Source organism: Myotis myotis, unplaced genomic scaffold (assembly GCF_014108235.1).
Source record: "Myotis myotis isolate mMyoMyo1 unplaced genomic scaffold, mMyoMyo1.p scaffold_m19_p_9, whole genome shotgun sequence".
NCBI classification, from domain to species: Eukaryota; Metazoa; Chordata; class Mammalia; order Chiroptera; family Vespertilionidae; genus Myotis; species Myotis myotis.
The window spans coordinates 63790141-63809291 of record NW_023416401.1 but is presented as its reverse complement, the minus strand read 5'-3'; the positions used below and the strand labels follow the sequence as shown (position 1 = coordinate 63809291).

General features: G+C 42.7%; 1 protein-coding gene and 1 non-coding gene across 11 annotated transcripts in view; one reads left to right on the top strand and one right to left on the bottom strand.

Moving 5' to 3' along the window:
• UBOX5 (U-box domain containing 5) overlaps window positions 1–19151 on the top strand; it is a 39217-nt gene that overhangs the window by 17783 nt on the left and 2283 nt on the right. For 6 of the 10 annotated variants that reach the window (XM_036321205.1, XM_036321206.1, XM_036321204.1 and 3 more), the window contains 3 exons: window positions 12504–12598; window positions 14023–15223; window positions 17603–17764. In XM_036321205.1, coding sequence (XP_036177098.1) covers window positions 12545–12598; window positions 14023–15223; window positions 17603–17764 — 1417 coding nt within the window. In that variant the 5' untranslated portion in view covers window positions 12504–12544. Of the gene's footprint in view, window positions 1–6217; window positions 7807–8842; window positions 8905–10215; window positions 10279–12503; window positions 12599–14022; window positions 15224–17602; window positions 17765–19151 lie in introns of those variants that run through there. The other 4 variants (XM_036321209.1, XM_036321207.1, XM_036321208.1 and 1 more) reach the window with 4 other exon arrangements.
• LOC118663959 lies at window positions 18573–18683 on the bottom strand. The gene has a single exon (XR_004970239.1). It is a non-coding gene; the product is annotated as a U6 spliceosomal RNA (small nuclear RNA).

Here is a 19151-nt window from a genome sequence, read left to right as displayed (position 1 = left end):
TTTATTGATTTCAGAGAGATAGAAACATCAATGATGAGAATCATCTATTGGCTACCTCTTGTATGCCCCACACTGGGGATCGATACCACACCCCCAGCATATGCCCTGCCAGGTAATCGAACCGCAACCTTCTGGTTCATAGGTTAATGTTGGACCATTGAACCACACCAGCTGGACAAGACAGGGTTTTTTGATGGGCTGTTAAGGGCAGAAGAGACTTGAATGTTGTTTACATGTTAAGGAAAGGGACTAGTAGTCAGAGATAAGTTGAGAATTTTGTAGAGAGGCAAGAACACATGGAATAAGGCCTGAGTAGAGGGATGGAGTTAAGGTTCATTTGGTTTCCCACAGAATTTTGCTGACACTACTATTAAGGCACTGAGTAAATGGTATTAGAACTCTGTCCATGTCCTTAAAGAGTCTGTGGGACTCTTTAAAGTAAAAACTATACCCAACTCTGCCTTGCTTTGAACCTATGAATTTTTAAAAACTGTCTTGTGCTTAGCATAATGCCTTGCACATATTAAACCTTTAAAGGGTGAATTGGCTCCAAGTGTGTAAGATTGCAGGCTTCTTTTGGGCCCACACCTGTTCTGGTCTCCTTGTGTACCTCTTACTGGTGGGTGTCTGTGTGGGATAGGCTGGGACAGCTGTCTTTCATTTTAACCAGCTCTAAGAAGAATTCACATAAGTCAGTATTTTCATGGATGGACAAGTAACTCAATTTTGAAATTATAAGAAGCATTGTACTTCTTTATAAGCTGAAGTGCCCAATTTATAAAATTGCTCAGTGCATTGGTATTCCACCCACTCTTTGAGGTTAAATGCTTTTCTCTTATTTGACAGGTAATCTTTTCTTTTTCTTTTCCGCCCCTCAGTAACCTGTTTGAGCCTAGTCTTTAAACTGCCAGAATTACTTTCCATTACATTTTCGTGAGACTACTCAGCTATGGCAACTTCTTTGTAGGCCAAAGGAAGATGGGTGCTGAGGTGTTCAATAAGTGTCATGGTCACCTTACTCTCTTCAAAATTATCCCTCCACACTTCCCCACCCCTAGGTTCTGAGTCCTCAACAACAAAAAGGTTTGCGTAGCTGCTTCAAGCTCCAAAGAAGCACAGACAGAAACCTTCCAGATAGGATGACCAGCTTGTCCCCGTTTACCCTCCTGGTTTTAGTGCTGAGAGTTCCACATTCTGGAAATACCTCAGTCCTGGGTAGACTACATTGTTGATCAGCCTACCTTTGGGTCTCTTCTCAGTCCTCCCCTTGCACTTTCCCTTACTCAGCCTGACTACAGGGAGACAGAGGAGAAAGGTCTGTCTCCGTCTGGACATCCAATCCTATAGGGGCTGTCAGTTACTGTGGGCATGCATATAGAGTCACAGTCCTCTCTGATACCATCCTGAGACCTCAGGAACCCATGCAATTGTTTAACTACGTACTTCAACTTTAAACATATGAAAGAAAAAAAAACTTATCCCACTACTCTAATATATTGCTTTTTTTAAGTTTCTGCATGTCCACTATTACCTCCCAAACTCTTCGATGTGTACGTATTCTTATACAGATTTCTAACAAATGTGTGATCATAATTCTTCTATTTTGTGAGATATATATATATATATATATATATATATATATATATATATGAGAGAGAGAATTTTTCTACATAGTCATTTATCATTTAAGTGACAGGTATACCAAAAATAAATGTGTCACTCAAGTTTATTTCTTACAATGTGGGCAGTGGAATTAACTGGAGTCTTCACTTGAGGGGCTTAGAACTTAAACACTTCTGTGGTACTAGAGTATTTGGACATACAAAGTAAAAGGCTTCTTAAAGGGCAGTACAAGACATCCTTGTGAGGGAACTGTTCTGTGTCTTGATTATGGTAGTGATTACACAAATCTATGCATAGAATAAAATGGCATAGAACTAAACACATAGGCACACACAAATGAGTGCATGTGAGACTTATGAAATCTGAATAAGATCCATGGATTGTATCATTGTCAATTTCCTGGTTATGCTGTTATACTATAGTTAAGCAAGACCTTACCATTGAGGGAAACTGGTTAAGGACAGTAAGAGTCAAGACATAGAGATGGGACAGTGTGAGGCAGGTTCAAGAAATGTTGAATATGCCTCTAGCTAGAGGGGGGAGGAGGAGGCAGAGCTGGAAAGGCGGATGGAACCAGATGGGGAGGGCCTTGAAAGTTATGCCAGGGGGCCCCAGACTACTTTACCTGGTGGCCTAGGGATTGTTTTTCCAAACCACAGATTAAGAATCATGTCCTCTCCATAGATCTCTCTGTATTGGTTATTATGACTGTACAGGAACTTACAGTGATCTTAAAAAGTTAATTAAAATTTTTTAAAATGAAAGATTTCTTATAAGGAAGCTTTGAAATCCTTGTGAGATACTCAGTAATATATTAAACATAGTTCATTTTTTTCCTTCCTCATCTTAAAGAATAACCCTCTCTCAAAAAAAATTTAAAGGAAAAAAATGTTAAGGGAAAAATGATAGTGCTAATTTATTTCTAAATAGTTTGTACTTTGATACTCATTTGATGTCTTCAGAAAGCCATTTGCAAAGAGAGCCCCTTGTGTAGTGCAAAAAAGACGACAGGAACACATCAGCGAGGAAAGGAAAACCCCTTGAAGGGCAAATGCTTCTCAGTGGTTCAGAATTCTCTAGGAGGTCAATGGCAGACTTTTCTTTTTTTAAATATGTTTTACTGAGTTTTTAGAGGAAGGGGGAGGGATAGAGAGTTAGAAACATCTATGCAAGAGAAACATTGATGCAAGAGAAACATGATCAGCTGCCTCCTGCACACCTCCTACTGGGGATGTGCCTGCAACCGAGGTACATGCCCTTGGCCAGAATCGAACCTGGGACCTTTCAGCCTGCAGGCTGACACTCTAACCAATGAGCAAAACCGGTTAGGACCAGACTTTTCATTAGTGTCATTTCTTTCTTTCTTTCTTTTTTTTTTTTTAAATATATTTTATTGATTTTTTACAGAGAGAAAGGGAGAGAGATAGTTAGAAACATCGATGAGAGAGAAACATCGATCAGCTGCCTCCTGCACATCTCCTACTGGGGATGTGCCCGCAACCCAGGTACATGCCCTTGACCGGAATCGAACCTGGGACCTTTCATTCCGCAGGCCGACGCTCTATCCACGCCAAACCGGTTTCGGCAGATTAGTGTCATTTCTTTTCCTGGTTTTAAGCCTGCTATTACTTCCCTCTGACCAGTGGCTTTCAACTTTATTTTTTATTACAACCCTTAGTAAGAAATACCTTTTACATCAAAATCTAGGAAGGGAGGGTGGGAAGGAGAAAGATTTAGATACCTATATCTGTATCTATATCTGAAACAAAACACATTTCACCCTCATGTGTGCTACACTCTGACATTTTCTTTCTATTCTTAATGTTTTTCAGTGCGGATTATGGCTTAGTAATTTGAGTTCATGATTCTTGATCTGTGGTTTGGAAAAACAATCCCTAGGCCACCAGGTAAAGTAGCCTGGAGCCCCCTGGCATAACTTTCAAGGCCCTCCCCATCTGGTTCCATCCGCCTTTCCAGCTCTGCCTCCTCCTCCCCCCTCTAGCTAGAGGCATATTCAACATTTCTTGAACCTGCCTCACACTGTCCCATTTCTATGTCTTGACTCTTACTGTCCTCTCCCTAGTACCTTTCCCCCTTTCTTCCTGTTCTTTCTTGAGTCTTGGCTCCTATAGTCAAGCATATATTGTCCATTGTGCCATTAGCATGTCCTACCTGTCACTCCTCAGAAATTGCCCGTGAGGTCAGGCATGTGTCCTAGTTGTCCCCAGTTCAAAAGTTACTCCTGTGAATTCTTCCCTGACTTCTGGGTATACTTGGCCAGTGTTTTTCATTTTTTTTCCATCAAGAGTATAATAAGAAATATATTTTATATTGAATCTGGTATATACACTTGCTGTATACAGTATATTTGTATGAAACAGAAACAAAAGTTTATCACATAATGCTATGTGCACTTGAATATTTTATATTCTTTTAGTTTTTTTTCTTATTCAACCTATAACTTGATTTCAAAACCACAAATTGAGAAACATTGATTTAAGCCATTCTTCCCCACTCTGTCATCTGCAGAGAGTTCTGTTATAAACCTTTACTTTCCATAATCACTGTTAGAAGGAAGTCTGTAGTGCTTCAAGACTTGCAAACAGGACCATGAAGTTAAAATTAAAAAACTACACACACGCGTACACACACACACACACACACACACACACACACACACACACACACACACTGAGTGGCCAGATTATTATGACCACTCCATCAGTACTTTGTTGGGCCACCTTTTGCCTTCAATACTGCGGCGACTTTTCTTGGCACTGACTCCACGAGATGTTGAAAGGTGATGCGAGGAATCTGACACCATGCCTGATGAATAGCACTGTCCAGTTCTGTGAGATTTGATGGTTGTGGAACCAGCTGCCTGATGGCTCTTTTAACTTCGTCCCACAAATGCTCAATTGGATTGAGATCTGGTGATTGTGGGGGCCACCTAAGCAAGGTAAAGTCTCCCTCATGTTCTTGAGACCACTCCTGCACAATACGAGCACCGTGGCATGGCGCATTGTCTTGTTGGAAGAAGCCATCTCCATTGGGATACGCCATCAACATGATAGGATGAACTTGATCAGCAACGATATTTAGGTATGTTGTGCTGTTCAGACATTTATAATGATCTGGCGCTCTAGCAACTTCAGCGGGAAATTATAGCTAATTTGCCTACAAACATCAGGTAGTCATAATAATCTGGCCACTCAGTGTGTGTGTGAGTGTGTGTGTATATATATATGAAACCAAACATACACATTTTAGCATAGAAACCTTAAAATAATAATGCTTATTAGAAAAGCAAGTTATAAAATGATACTCATGGTATATTATCATTAAGGTACATTAAATATACATAAAACTACTCTATGTTGTTTGTGGATACACACATATCTATACTGATTTGAGTGAGAGACACCAACTTCACATTCTTGCTTCTTGATAAAAAGGGAGAAGAAATAGGATTGGTGGTGGGTTTTGTTGATGCCGTATAAATTTTGCTTTTAACACTGAAATGAGAAGCAAACATGCTGAATTGTTAACATTTGCTAAATCTAGGTGGTGGATATATTTATATTATATTAATTATATTATAGTATACTGTCTTATACTAGAGGCTCAGTGCATGAAATTCATGCACAGGGGTGGGCGTTTCCTCAGCCCGGCCTGCACCCTCTTGCAACCCGGGATCCCTTGGGGGATGTCCGGCAGTCAGACATCCCTTTCGCAATCCAGGACCTCTGGCTCCTAACCACTTGCCTGTCTGCCTGCTTGATTGCCCCTCACCGCTCTGCCTGCCTGCCTCATTGCCCCTAACCACTCGCCTGCCTGCCTCAGCGCTCCTAACTGATCCCCTGCCTGCCTGATCACCTGAACCACTTGCCTGCCTGCCTGACCACCCCTAACCACCTCTGCCTTGCCCCCGCTGCCGCAGCTTTGTCCGGAAAGTCGCCTGGAAGGATGCCCAGAAGGTTGTTCTGCTGTTCGGTCTGATTAGCATATTATGCTTTTATTATTATAGATTATAATTTTTACCTTTTTATCTGAAGTATTTTGTAATAAAAAGAAAAATAAATCTCTGTAATGAAAATTGACATATCTGCTTATAAACCCCTGTTAACTTGCTGTCTTATAATACTATTATTGTCTGGCTCCAAACTACTTCTCTGAACTGCAGGGAACTTCAATATCTCATCTAAAATTAAATATGAGCAATCAAATTCAGTACAATTTGAAAAACATTTAAGGAAAAATCTGCCACAATCAAATAGAACCTATCCTAGGAATAAAAGTAAGGTTTAAAATTAGAAAAATGTGTTATATCTCAGTCTGTTAGATAAGAAAAAGAATAAAAATATGCAGAGAAAATCAGCACACAAAGAATGGTTGCTGTTGTTTAATATGTTGTTGTTTTTTAATGATTTGAGAGAGAGAGGAAAGGAGCTGGGGTAGGGTTGGGGGGAGAGACAGAGGGAGAGAAACAGAGACATTGATGTGAGAGAGAAACATCGATCGGTTGCCTCCCATACCCACCAACAGGATAAGCCCAAAACCTGGGTATGTGCCCTGACCAGGAATCAAACCAGAGATCTTTCAGTGCATGGGATTATGTTCAGTCAGCTGAGCCACACAGGCCAGGGCCATAGTTTTTTGGTGTGTTTGTTTTTAGCTATGAAAATTAAATGCTTCGTTAACATAAACAGTATTTCAATCTGTACAATCAACATTATGTCCAAAGATGAAGCACTGGAGTCATCTTCTAATGGGAGCAAAACAAGTAAAGCAACTCTATTATTTCTTATAATTCTGGAAGTTCTAGCTATGTGTAATAAGATGAGAGACAAATAAGAGTCACCATTTTGAGAAAAGGGCTCTCATTATTATCGACATTATAGAAGCCTCCAAAATAACCGAAAATCTGTTAATGAGTTCATTCAGTGAGACAGCTGAACACATAACGAAGATACCAAAGTGAAAAGCTTTCCTATATATAGGACTAACTGGTTAGAAAAATTAATGGGATAAAAGAATCCTATCCATAAATAGCAAGCTTAACAAGAAACATGTAGGACTCCTTTAGAAAAGTCAAAATTGTACTAAATCTACTTAAATTTTTTTATCCTAATACTGTAATAGGATAAAGTTGCAAACAACCTAGTAAATGTCCAACAAAAGGAAAATGGTTTGTTATTTATATACTGTCCTGTTCCAAAATTATTTTAAGGTAGCTTTCACAATATAAACTGACTTAAAATTAAGTGAAGAATTCAGGTAAAGATAAATTTGAGGGATGGACCACAGACTTTATTCTGAGTGTTGTAGCAGCCAAAGTAAGGAAATGATCATGATTAATTTTACAATTCATATTTATACCATAAAATATCGAGTTGATTGGAAGAAACAGCTGTTCCTGGTACTGAGACCAGAGTGTTCTCATGGTTCCCCCAAAGAAGATAACTGCTGTGTAGAGAATTATCATTTTGATAACCTAATGCAGCAAACAGCGCCCGACTTCGTAGAGCTGTTTCTTTTTTTTAATATATTTTATTGATTTCTACAGAGAGGAAGGGAGAGGGATAGAGAGTCAGAAACATCGATGAGAGAGAAACATCGATCAGCTGCCTCCTGCACATCCCCCACCGCAACCAAGGTACGTGCCCTTGACTGGAATCGAACCTGGGATCCTTCAGTCCACAGGCCGACACTCTCTCCATTAAGCCAAAGCAGTCAGGGCTCATAGAACTGTTTCTTACTGAACTCCTTGCTAAGGGGCCGCACAGAACCAAGCTCTAACAGTTTGGTAAAGAGTATTTGCAGTGGAGGGAAGAATGTGTGACGGTTACGGCTAGGATAGACATGAAGGTAATTCAGTGCACTCTGAGGGGGGCAGCTCTATGGAGGAATACATTGTAGAGACTAAAATTGTGGTCCTCAGCTGAGGTGTTGTTTACCCTGGTGTCCTGTGACTCCACAGATTGGCCACACTGAATTTTTATCAATGTGTTTATTTTTGCTATAGTTGAGGGTCCACACTGCTAAGAAGTCTAGAATATGAATGCACAAGTCACCAGGGAGGCCAGGCAAGGAGGCATGAAGTGCTACTTAGGCTGGCAATAAAAAGAATTTCACGTGGATGGACTGAACAGTTTCTGTAAACATTCTCTAAAATTAGATTTGGTAAGTACTGTGTAGAACAAGTAGGTTGTTTCTGTCAGATATAGGTTCAAATGTTTTAATAGTTGACTAATGGAATTAACCTCTGATGAGGTAAGATACTAGAAGGCTAGCTTACCTAAAGATTTCCTTAAAACACAATTTAAGGTTTGATCCAGCACATGTTGGAAAGGGCAGTGAAGGTTTCCAAATTCCTACATAGTAGAGCATAGCCACATTAATATTAAATTTGGAAGAATTGATTTGTAAAAAATGAATGATACTGCCCTGGCTGGTCGCTCAGTGGTTAGAGCGTCGACCCATGGACTGAAGGGTCATGGGTTGGATTCCCGGTCAAGGGTATGTACCTGGGCTGCAGGGGCACATGTGGGAGGCAACCAATCGATGTGTCTCTCATATTGATGTTTCTCTCTCTCTCTCGCTCTCTCTCTCTCTCTCTCTCTCATTTTCCCCATCTCTCTCCCCCTCCCTTCTACTCTCTCTAAAAAATCAATGGAAAAAATATCCTAACTCCTTGAGTGAGGATTAAAAAAAAACAAAAGAAAATAGAATTATACCAAACCTTGACCTAAATAACAGCAAAAAAGAAAAAGTAAGATATCCATATAACTTCCTGGCAAATCCTTCAAGGTAAATGGTGACCAAGTAGATAGTAACCAGGGTGGTTTGGGAAGGTTTATATATGAGTTCCAGTTTTACTTTTCTTTGAGCCTCAAGTTTTTTCATCTGCAAAATAAGGGTGTTAGTACTTACTTTAGGACCTACCAGTTGGTAAGATTTAAATCTAATAGAATCCCTGGTAGCCTCCTCTAAGCCATTTTGTGTATGTGGTATGCTTTTATTACTAGAGGGTCCTTGTCTGATGATTCACTAGAAGACAAGGTTTATGGAGCAGGAAAAACCAAGATGGCGGCATAGGTAAACACCGGAGTTAGCTGCCTCGAACAACCACTTCACAAATACAACTAAAAGACGGAACGAACATCGCCTAGAACCACAGGAAGACTGGCTGAGGGGAAATTCTTCAACTAGAAGGAAAGAGACCAGCATACAGCCTCCTCCTCAGAGGAGGCGCAGTGCGGAAAATACAAAGGTGCAGAGGTACGCGTGAAGCGGGCTGATGGCTGAGGGCGCGGTTGTCGTTTTCAATCGGGAGGGAGTCTCAGATTCTGAGCTCCAGTTCTGGGCGAGTCTCTAGGGACCCAGACTCAAACGGGAGAAGCGGGACTGTCTGGCATCGGTCGGAACTCGAAGGCAGCTTTCTCTCCGAGGTTTGCAGCGGTTGCTGGGACTCTGAGAGGCAGAGCCTCTGGGGACAGGACTGAGAGCAGCCATAACTGCTCCCTCCGCCCGCCCTGTTGATCCCGTGCAACACGCCCTACCCAAGCCCTGCGCAGAGCCATTTGCCGGATAGCTTCAGGCAAAGGCTAGATTAGCACCTCCCTAGAGGACAGAAGTTTTCCCAATGCAGACACAGCTGATTCTCACAGCCAGTTGGCCTGGAGGTCAAATCCCCCTAGTATTAACTACAACAATCAAGGCTTAACTACAACAAGACTGCGCACAAAGACCACTAGGGGGTGCACCAAGAAAACATAAAAAAAATGCGGAGGCAAAGAAACAGGACAAAATTGTCAATGGAGGATATTGAGTTCAGAACCACACTTCTAAGGTCTCTCAAGAACTGTCTAGAAGCCGCCGATAAAGTTATTGAGATCCTCAAGAAATCTAATGAGACCCTCGATGTTGTGATAAAGAACCAACTAGAAATTAAGCATACACGGACTGAAATAACGAATATTATACAGACTCCCAACAGCAGACCAGAGGAGCGCAAGAATCAAGGCAAAGATTTGAAATGCGAAGAAGCAAAAAACACCCAACCAGAAAAGCAAAATGAAAAAAGAATCCGAAAATACGAAGATAGTGTAAGGAGCCTCTGGGACAGCTTCAAGCGTACCAACATCAGAATTATAGGGGTGCCAGAAGATGAGAGAGAGCAAGATTGTGAAAACCTATTTGAAGAAATAATGACAGAAAACTTCCCCTACCTGGTGAAAGAAGTAGACTTACAAGTCCAGGAAGCGCAGAGAACCCCAAACAAAAGGAATCCAAAGAGGACCACACCAAGACACATCATAATTAAAATGCCAAGAGCAAAAGACAAAGAGAGAATCTTAAAAGCAGCAAGAGAAAGAAACTCAGTTACCTACAAGGGAATACCCATACGACTGTCAGCTGATTTCTCAACAGAAACTTTGCAGGCCAGAAGGGAGTGGCAAGAAATATTCAAAGTGATGAATGCCAAGAACCTGCAACCAAGATTACTTTATCCAGCAAAGCTATCATTCAGAATTGAAGGTCAGATAAAGAGCTTCACAGATAAGGAAAAGCTAAAGGAGTTCATCACCATCAAACCAGGATTATATGAAATGCTGAAAGGTATCCTTTAAGAAGAGGAAGAAGAAGAAAAAGGTAAAGATACTAATTATGAACAGAATGAACTGGTGATTATAATAGAATCAGGGACATAGAAAGGGAATGGACTCACTATTCTTGGTGGGGAAAGGGGTGTGGGAGATGCGGGAAGAGACTGGACAAAAATTGTGCACGTATGGATGAGGACAGTGGGGGGTTAAGGGTAGAGGGTGGGGTGGAAACTGGGTGGAGGGAAGCTATGGGGGGGGGGAAAGAGGAACAAATGTAATAATCTGAACAATAAAGATTTACAAAAAAAAAAAAAAAAAACAAGGTTTGCTGAGACACTGTAGATAAGACCTTTTAAATTACTTCATTGATTGGTGGGGCAATCAGATTCTTTCCTTTCAGGTGTCTGAGGTGGAATTTTAAAAAGTTATGAGATAACATTTGAAAGCCCTTTGTTTAGCCTTACCCCTCTCATCCTGATCATCTCTCAAGTCCAACCAATATGAATATAAAAGGAGATACCTCTGCAGTTTAAAGGAAAAATTTTTAATTGTGATAATAAAATGTATTCTCATGTGTAAATGTTTAGGTATGACCATACTGGAAGGCATAAAGAAATAATCAGAAGCTTTTACCAAGATATAGAATCACCTAGAATATAGACAGATGCAGACTGTCAAGTGTATTAGCATTACTCTCAGTGATGTGGTTTTCAGAAATGGTAAACACATCTTGGTAAAGATCTGAACAAAACAAAGTACAACCTTCTTATGACTTACATGGAAGTTCTCTTCCTAGAAAATTTAGCATTTATTAAAACCACGTTAAATTTACTTTGTGTTTATAGGTAAAACTGTGTTAGGCACTAGGCTGAGATAAATATTTAAAGGTCCCATGGCAGATCTTCACTATGCAGAAACTGCCCACTAAAATGTTACAGGACACTCCACATGCCTGGCCTCTGCAAGGGGACTTACTGATCATGACAACAAAGACCCCAGGGGGTGGCTCTGTCCCTATTGGGTAACAGAGCTTTTCATGGTCTTGTTGACCAGATGGTAAAGCATAGAATGGCTGCCTGGCCTCAAGGAGTTCAGATCCATTGGACAAGCTTGCCACTGGAAGGGATGTTCCTAGCGGCTTCCCTACACCTCTACGGAGAGTACCGAAAGCTATTGGACATGGGTTATATTTTTCTTCCAATTTTATTGCACTGTAACTGACATAACATTGTAAAAGTTTAAGATGTTCAACTGATATATTTATATACTGCAAAATGACTTCTGTAATAAATTAGTTAACATCCATCACTTCACATAGTTTTTTATGGTGTTGAGAACTTTTAAGATATACTCTCTTAGCAGTTTTTAAATATACTAGTATAGTTAATTGTAGTCACTATATTGCACAGTATATCTTTAGAACTTATTTCTCTTATGTTTAGAAGTTTGTACCTTTTGACCATCTTTACCTGTTTCCCCCTTGGGCATTGGTCATTAAAATGACTATTTGGATTAGCTGTCCTATTAAGCTGCTTTCCAACCCTAACATTTTCTATTTCTCAATAATGTTTTTTTACTTTTCTTTTTTTTTTTTTTTTTAATATAGTATATTGATTTTTTACAGACAGGAAGGGAGAGGGACAGAGAGTCAGAAACATCGATGAGAGAGCAACATCGATCAGCTGCCTCCTGCACACTCCCCACTGGGGATGTGCCCCCAACCAAGGTACATGCCCTTGACCAGAATCGAACCCGGGACCCTTGAGTCCGCAGGCCGATGCTCTATCCACTGAGCCAAACTGGTTAGGGCACTTTTCTTGTTTTTGTTTTAATAAGAAAATGTAATTGCATTGAAGTGTTAAATAATAATGCTTAGTACCATTATGATTGTTTTCTGTGCCCCTTCCCATTCGAAACCCTCAGGGTAAGAAGGCTTGTTCTTTCTCTGAGCTCAGCCAGTTTAGGCCCTACCTTTCCTGTGGGGAGACCCCGGTAGAGCTGACTGTCCCTTGCCTCCACTGGGTCTTTAGAAGAGCTCCAGCCCAAGAACCAGCGTCTTTGGCATCCTGCTCAGTCCGCAGTAGCAGTCTCCTCCACAATTGCCCAGCATCACATGTCAGATAAAAAGAAAGTGAGGATAGGCCAGGAGAGATGTGTTTATGAAAGTTTTTGTTGTTACCCTGTTTGAGTCTCTTCTCTTAGGAATCCACTCCTAAAGGTTTGCAATTGAATTTTAACTTGTCTAATACCAAGTTTTATTTTTTATTTAAGGCTATTTCTGATGCTTGGAAGCTATCCTTTCAGCCACAAAGATGGTAATAAATCTTTGCCTCCCACCGTTCAGACCAAGAATTTCATGCAACAAGGTAAACAAAAGAAGTATATACACATAAATAAATTCACTATATCTGTTTTTCATGTGGTTTTTTCCCCCCACTTCCTGTGAACTTAAGTCAGGCTTAATGTGCTTTCACAAACCTCGTTGTTTTAGATTCCACCAGGTGGTATTGAGATAAGATTGGGTCAGGCTGCACCTATAGAGTCAGACAGTACCATTGCAAGGTGAGCTGTGACTCATTTTGTGGATATTGTATTCATTGTGATGATAAATTTTAATTTTACTCAAAGTCAGTTACGGTTAGAAACACTCGTCCTCCTCTTTCTCACCCCCCTGTTCTTACCATTTCAAATGCTAGGAATAATGGCTTGTATTTTTTATTTGTATTCCTTGTTCTTCTTCTTCTTTTTTTTTTGTCTTACTGCCTTTATTCCTTGTTCCTTTAAAAAAAAAAAAATCCCTTAGCTTTTAAAAAAAAACACAGGGAAGAGGGAGAAATAGAAACATCAATGATGAGAGAGAATCACTGATCGGTTACCTCCTGCACGCCCCCTACTGGGGATCGAGCCTGCAACCTGGGCTTGTGCCCTTGACTGAAATCGAACCCGGGACCCTTCAGTTGGCAAGCCAACATGCTATCCACTGAGCCAAACTGGCTAGGGCTTCCTTGTTCTTTACATGAATTAAGCTGCCTCCCCTTTTGTACAAGGAGGGTGTGTTTTCACAGCTCAGAGCAGTGGATAAGGAAGTTCAAAGGGGAGAATTGAACCCCTCCCTTAATTTGGAGTTTCTGCACTCAGCGTACTATTTTAGGTTCCCAGATTGTTAAGGTGGCTCCTTCGGACGAAGATATCTTAAAATTTCCATTGGTTATAACAAGTATTAGAAATATTAAAAGTTGAAGAGGTTATTTACAGTCCTATCTTTTGCACATGCACCGTTTTAAATTTCCCATTATATTTTGTGATCTTTGTCCATGTGCGCACATTTTTTTAAACCAAGTTCCATCATTTATAGATTTACAAGAAGCTTGTTTGTTATGCCTTCCTAGGGACCTTGTTGTAATGGGTAGTCTAAATACAAAATTAAGAACTTTAATGAACATCTTTTTCCCCCCTAAATATGCATGTTTTCATTTTCTGAAATAAAAAATTACTAATTTATATGCCCTCTTTCCACAGAGATGTTATTTTCAAGGGATTTTGGCTGGGTTGGGCAAAGTTTTCTTGCTCCTATTTTTTAAGAATAGACAGTACTTGGGGGATACTGTTGCCCTCATATGGGGTGCCTATAAAAAAAACACAGAATTTGAAGTAATTGAGGAAATTTTAAAATGAGGAACTTCAGGTTTTCTTTAAAAATTTTTCTTAGAAGTGGCAAATTCTTGGAAACTAGTTGTCTTCATTTGGATCTCATCAAATCAATTTGTCTCATATTTGTCATTAAATCTAGATATCAGCTGATGGCTATGAAGTAGAAAATCTCATCTCTGAAGACCTCACAAAGAGAAGTCGTGGTTTTAGGACGGAGTATTTTATTAAGCCACCAGTCTATGTGACTGTTTCCTTTCCCTTCAGTGTGGAAATCTGTAGGATTAACATAGACCTCACAGCTGGGGGAGGCCAAAATGTAACTGGCCTGGAAATGTACACGTCCGCCTTATCCAACAGAGCATCTTGGAATACCTCTGAGTGCCAGACACTGGGCTCAGCTGAGCCATCCGTCCCAGACAAGGAGGCGTTCACCTTGGTAGGCAAAGTGTTGTTGAAAAACCAAAACCAGGTGGTGTTTAGCCACAGGGGCTTCAAGGCCAGGCCACCATTTGGCCCGATAGAAGCCACACTCCCCTCCCCTACTATTGTGGCCCAGGAACTCTGGAATAAAGGACCTCTTTCCCTTAACCATGTGGCCCATCTCAAGATCTGTATCACCCACGTGACAGGCAGTGGAATCCCTTGCATCAAGCGGTTGGAAGTGTGGGGTCAGCCCGCCAAAACCTGCTCTCAGGAGGTAATAGATGGTGTCCTGCTGGTTGCCTCCAAAAGCCTCTCCCAGGACTTGGCTCTGCAGGTACCGGCCTTGCCCATGGAGAGTGACTGTGACCCTGGGGGTGAGTCTGGGGGCCAGCAGGCTCCCTCCAGCCTGCAGGAGCTGGCTGAGGTATTTCAGGATGTGCCTGAGGAGTTCCTGGATCCCATCACCTTGGAGATCATGCCTTGCCCCATGCTCCTGCCCTCAGGCAAGGTCATCGACCAGGCCACACTGGAGAAGTGTAACCGCAGTGAAGCCACATGGGGCCGAGTGCCCAGTGACCCTTTCACAGGGGTAGCCTTTACTCCACACTCCCAGCCCCTGCCTCACCCCTCCCTGAAGGCCCGGATCGACCATTTCCTGCTCCAGCATTCCATCCCCGGCTGCCACCTGCTTGGGAGAGCACAGACTACATTGGCATTGACCCCTTCTTCCGTTGCTCTGCCATCTCGGAAAAGGAAGATGGAGCAGGCTGAGGATGCCCCAGACAGTAGTAGCCTTGATGTAAATGCTTCCGGTTTTCCTGCCACAAGCCTGGTCTCACCCACTACCTCAGAGCACACTGCTAAGAAAATGAAAGCTGCCAGTGAGCTTGGTCCGACACACATGGACTGCTCAACAGGTAACCCACCGCCCTATGTCCATGCCGGTTGTCATCTTTACTCCTCCCAGGTGACACTTGGCACCATTGCCCTTTGTTTTTGCCTTGTCAGCTTAAATTACCCCAAATCTTACTGGCTTAAAGTACCACCCAGTCACCTCACAGCCCCTCTAGTCAGGAATCAAGGTGTTGCTTGGCTGGATTGTCTGCTTCAGGCTCTTCCGAGCTACTGTCAAAGTGCTGGTGGGGCTGTAGTCAGCACAAGGCTTCACTGGGGAAGGATTCCCTTCCAAGCTCACTCACATGGTTGTTTAGGAAGCGGTTCCCTGCTGAACTGTGGCCCTGGAGGCTTCACTTCCTTGTTGGCTGGTGATCGGAGACTACACTCTGTTTCTTGCCATGTGGGCCTCAAGGGCAGCACACAGCATGGCAGCTGTGTGCACAAGGGTGTGCAAACAAGGTGGGAGTTGGCTTTGAATAATCTCACCATGGAGATGACATCCCATCGCTTTTGCTGTATTTTGTGAAAAACAAGTCACTAAAGTCTAGCTCACTCTAAGGGGAGGGGGGATCCAAGGGCCCGAGGTGGAGTTCACGGATCATTTCAGATCCTCTTCCACACCGTCTGTTCCTGTTTTAGTCACTGTGTTGATCTAAGACTGGTGGTTGAATTTCGTCTAATGCCTTTTCAGTATCAATGGAGATTAATTGTAATTTTTTATCCTTAGGTTTTTAATGTGAGAAAGCACACTAACAGACTTCTAAATATTGAACCATTGTTACATTCCTGGAGTAAACTCCATTTGGTCTTGCTTCTTTTAGTGGGCTGCTTGATTCTGTTTGCTAGTGTTTAATTTAGGATTTTTGCATTCATTGGTGAGACTGGACTGTAATGTGTGTGTGTGTGTGCGTGTGCATCATATTTGTTCAGGTTTGGTATGGATGATTTATTTGCTTCATAAGACAAATTAGAAGTTTCTTTTTCTAATCTCTGGAACAATTTAATATTCAGATCACTTACACTGTTTTTGTTTGTTTGTCAGTCCTCACCAGAGGATATTTTTTCCATTGATTTTTAGAGAGTGGAAGGGAGGGAGTGTGGAGGGAGAATGAGAGAGAGAGAGAGAGAGAGAGAGAGAGAAAGAGAAAGAGAGAAAAATAGAGAAACATCTATGTGAAAGAGACACATTGACTGGTTGCCTCCCGCACACACCCTGACTGGGCCTGGGATCAAACCTGCAACTCAGGTACGTGCCTTTGACCAGGAATTGAACCTGCAAGCCTTCGGTGCTCAGGCTGGTGCTGTAACCACTGAACACCACTACCCAAGATACATAATTTACTCTGTACATGTTTGGTATTATCCCTGTGATGGTCAGTGCCTGGTGCTTTGGCAGCTAGCTCTTTGACAATATTTTCTTTTTCTTTGTGAAAATTCATCAGTGTAGACTTTATTCTTTTAATTTCCTCTCTTACTCTAAAAATCCTTTGCAAGTAGCGCACTTAAAGGTTATACCTGTGTCTCTGTTTTTGAGTGTAAATTATAGTTAACACGGCCCCCAGAAACTCCTGGAAGCATCTGAAGTGTGATGGGCGAGACCAGGAGAAAGGTTTTTAGACCTGGATGTCTGTGGGGGTCTCCACTGGTGTTGGCCGTGGCAGATTTGTTGGTGCCACAGAACCATGCTGACCAGTGGTCCTTGAAGGTTCCAAGCTGATGTCCTTGTCCTATAAAGTATAGACCAAAATAATTCCCTCTCCACTTTGGGCAGTTTTGTGAACCAGACAGGTGTCTGAGCCCTTCCTTGGGCAGCTCCCCCCTCCACCCATGGCCTTCATCTTGTGCCCATTGCTTGGCTTTCTGAAGACCACACAGAGAAGGCCCTCGATGGTGCAGTGACAGAGTGAGATCTTCCTTGTCCCACTCAGTAATAACTGCTTTGCTTTACCCAACAGGAGAGCGTGCAGGCCAGCATCCCTGCAGAGCTGCGGGGTCTCCAGAGGGGAGGAGATGGAAAGAGCGGATTAAGGCTGCTGGGGAGGGAGAGCAGGGGTACAAGGCTGCATGTTTGCTGGCTGCAGTCATTTCCTTGCCCACAGGGAGGCCTTCAGAAAGTAGGGTGCAGTTCTGCAGGGGAGCCACAAGGTGGCCCCGACCTGCCCAGCAGTTGTCCGGAGGAGGAAAGCTGGTACAGGGCCCATGGTGTGGGTGGGTAGCAACTGCCAGGGTCCCCATTGGGATGTATTCTGCCATCACAACCCACCAGTGGACATCGGAGGACTTTCCTTACATTGTGTCTGTTTGAAGTTGGAAGTGCTGTTTTTGTAGACCTCAGTGGACTTGGTGTTTTGGTCTTTTTTTTTTTTGCCAAACCTCTCTCTGGATATTGTTGTCAACAGGGCCAGTGTCCCATGAGCAGAAGCTGTCACAAAGCTTGGAAATTGCCTTGACATCCACCCTTGGCTCCATGCCCTCCTTCACGGCGCGGCTGACCAGGGGACAGCTCCAACACCTCGGCACAAGGAGGACCAGCACTTCCTGGAGGGCAGGCACTGGCCCGGGTAACATGGGTCCCGTCCACCTCCTCGGAGTCCTTGAATGGGGTGCTGAGCCATAACCCCGGGGCTCTCTGGCCCTTCATGCCCAGTTTCTTAGCTCCAATACCCAGGCCTCTTTCCTTCTCCAGCGGGGAGCTGATGGACAGGCCTGTGAAGTTTGACTCTTCACAAGAAGAGCTTTCTTTAGGCAACTCTTAGTAATTCTGTGGAGTAGATACCCTGCTGTGTTATTTATTTATTTATTTTTTTGCGTAAGGTTTATTATTAATTGTCTGTCCTGAGGACTTTTGTTTGTTTCTCCTCTTTAGTGTATTTTTCTTATCTAGTTTGTCTCCCCTCTGACCTCTGGGGTATTGTATGTAAGTGTGAAGTTTGGGGTTGAGTATGCCACCTTCATTCTTTCCTATTAACATTTTCTTAGTCTTAGAAAAGAACAGTGGTAGCTTACTGAGCCAATTTTTGCCTAAAATGAACCTGGGACCACACTGGATACTGGAATTGATTAGGATATAAATGGAGGGCCTGACTGGGATGCCGGGGCATCTTCTCCAGGATGAAACCTGGTGGGGCTAATGGTAGGGCGCACACTTCTTCCTCCTGCCCGTCCAGAACCCGGCTCTCCTCTGCTCTCTGGGCCGCAGGTCATCGCTTCTGCCTTCGTCCCGAGCTCCTCTCTGATTGTTTCCGTCCTGACCATTCCCCAAAACTTATCTTGTCCAAATGACCAGCATTTCCACGTCCATAAATAAAATGGTCACTGATCCTCTGCACAATATCTGATGTGGCTGATCAGCCCCTCCTTTTTTTAAAAAAAAATATGGAACACTTCCATATTTAAATTTGCGTGTCATCCTTGCGCAGGGGCCTGCTAGTCTTCTCTGTATCGTCCCAATTTTAGTAGATGTGCTGCTGAAGCGAGCACACCCCTTCTCGAAACACCTTCTCTCTTGGCCTCCTAGACGTTACACTCTTTTTCTCCCCATTTCAGTGATCCCTCCTCAGTTCCCATTGCTGACTCTCCTCTTCAGTACTCTAGTCCTGGACCCTCTTCTCTCTGTCCTCTTTGTCACCCAAGTGAGAGCCCACTGGCCAGTGGCTGCCCATGTTCACCTATAGCTTTGATCTTTCCTGGAACTCAGACCCCGACCTCCCTAACAGCTGCTTGACGCCTCCACGTGGAAAACTCATGGACTTAACTGAGTGAACTTAACTGAGAACAGCTCCAAAGGTTCTCCCACCCACATCCCCTCCCACACCATTGAGGGCAAAGAGCAGCATCTTTTTTTTTTTTAATATATTTTATTGATTTTTTTACAGAGAGGAAGAGAGAGGGATAGAGAGTTAGAAACATCGATGAGAGAGAAACATCGATCAGCCGCCTCCTGCACGC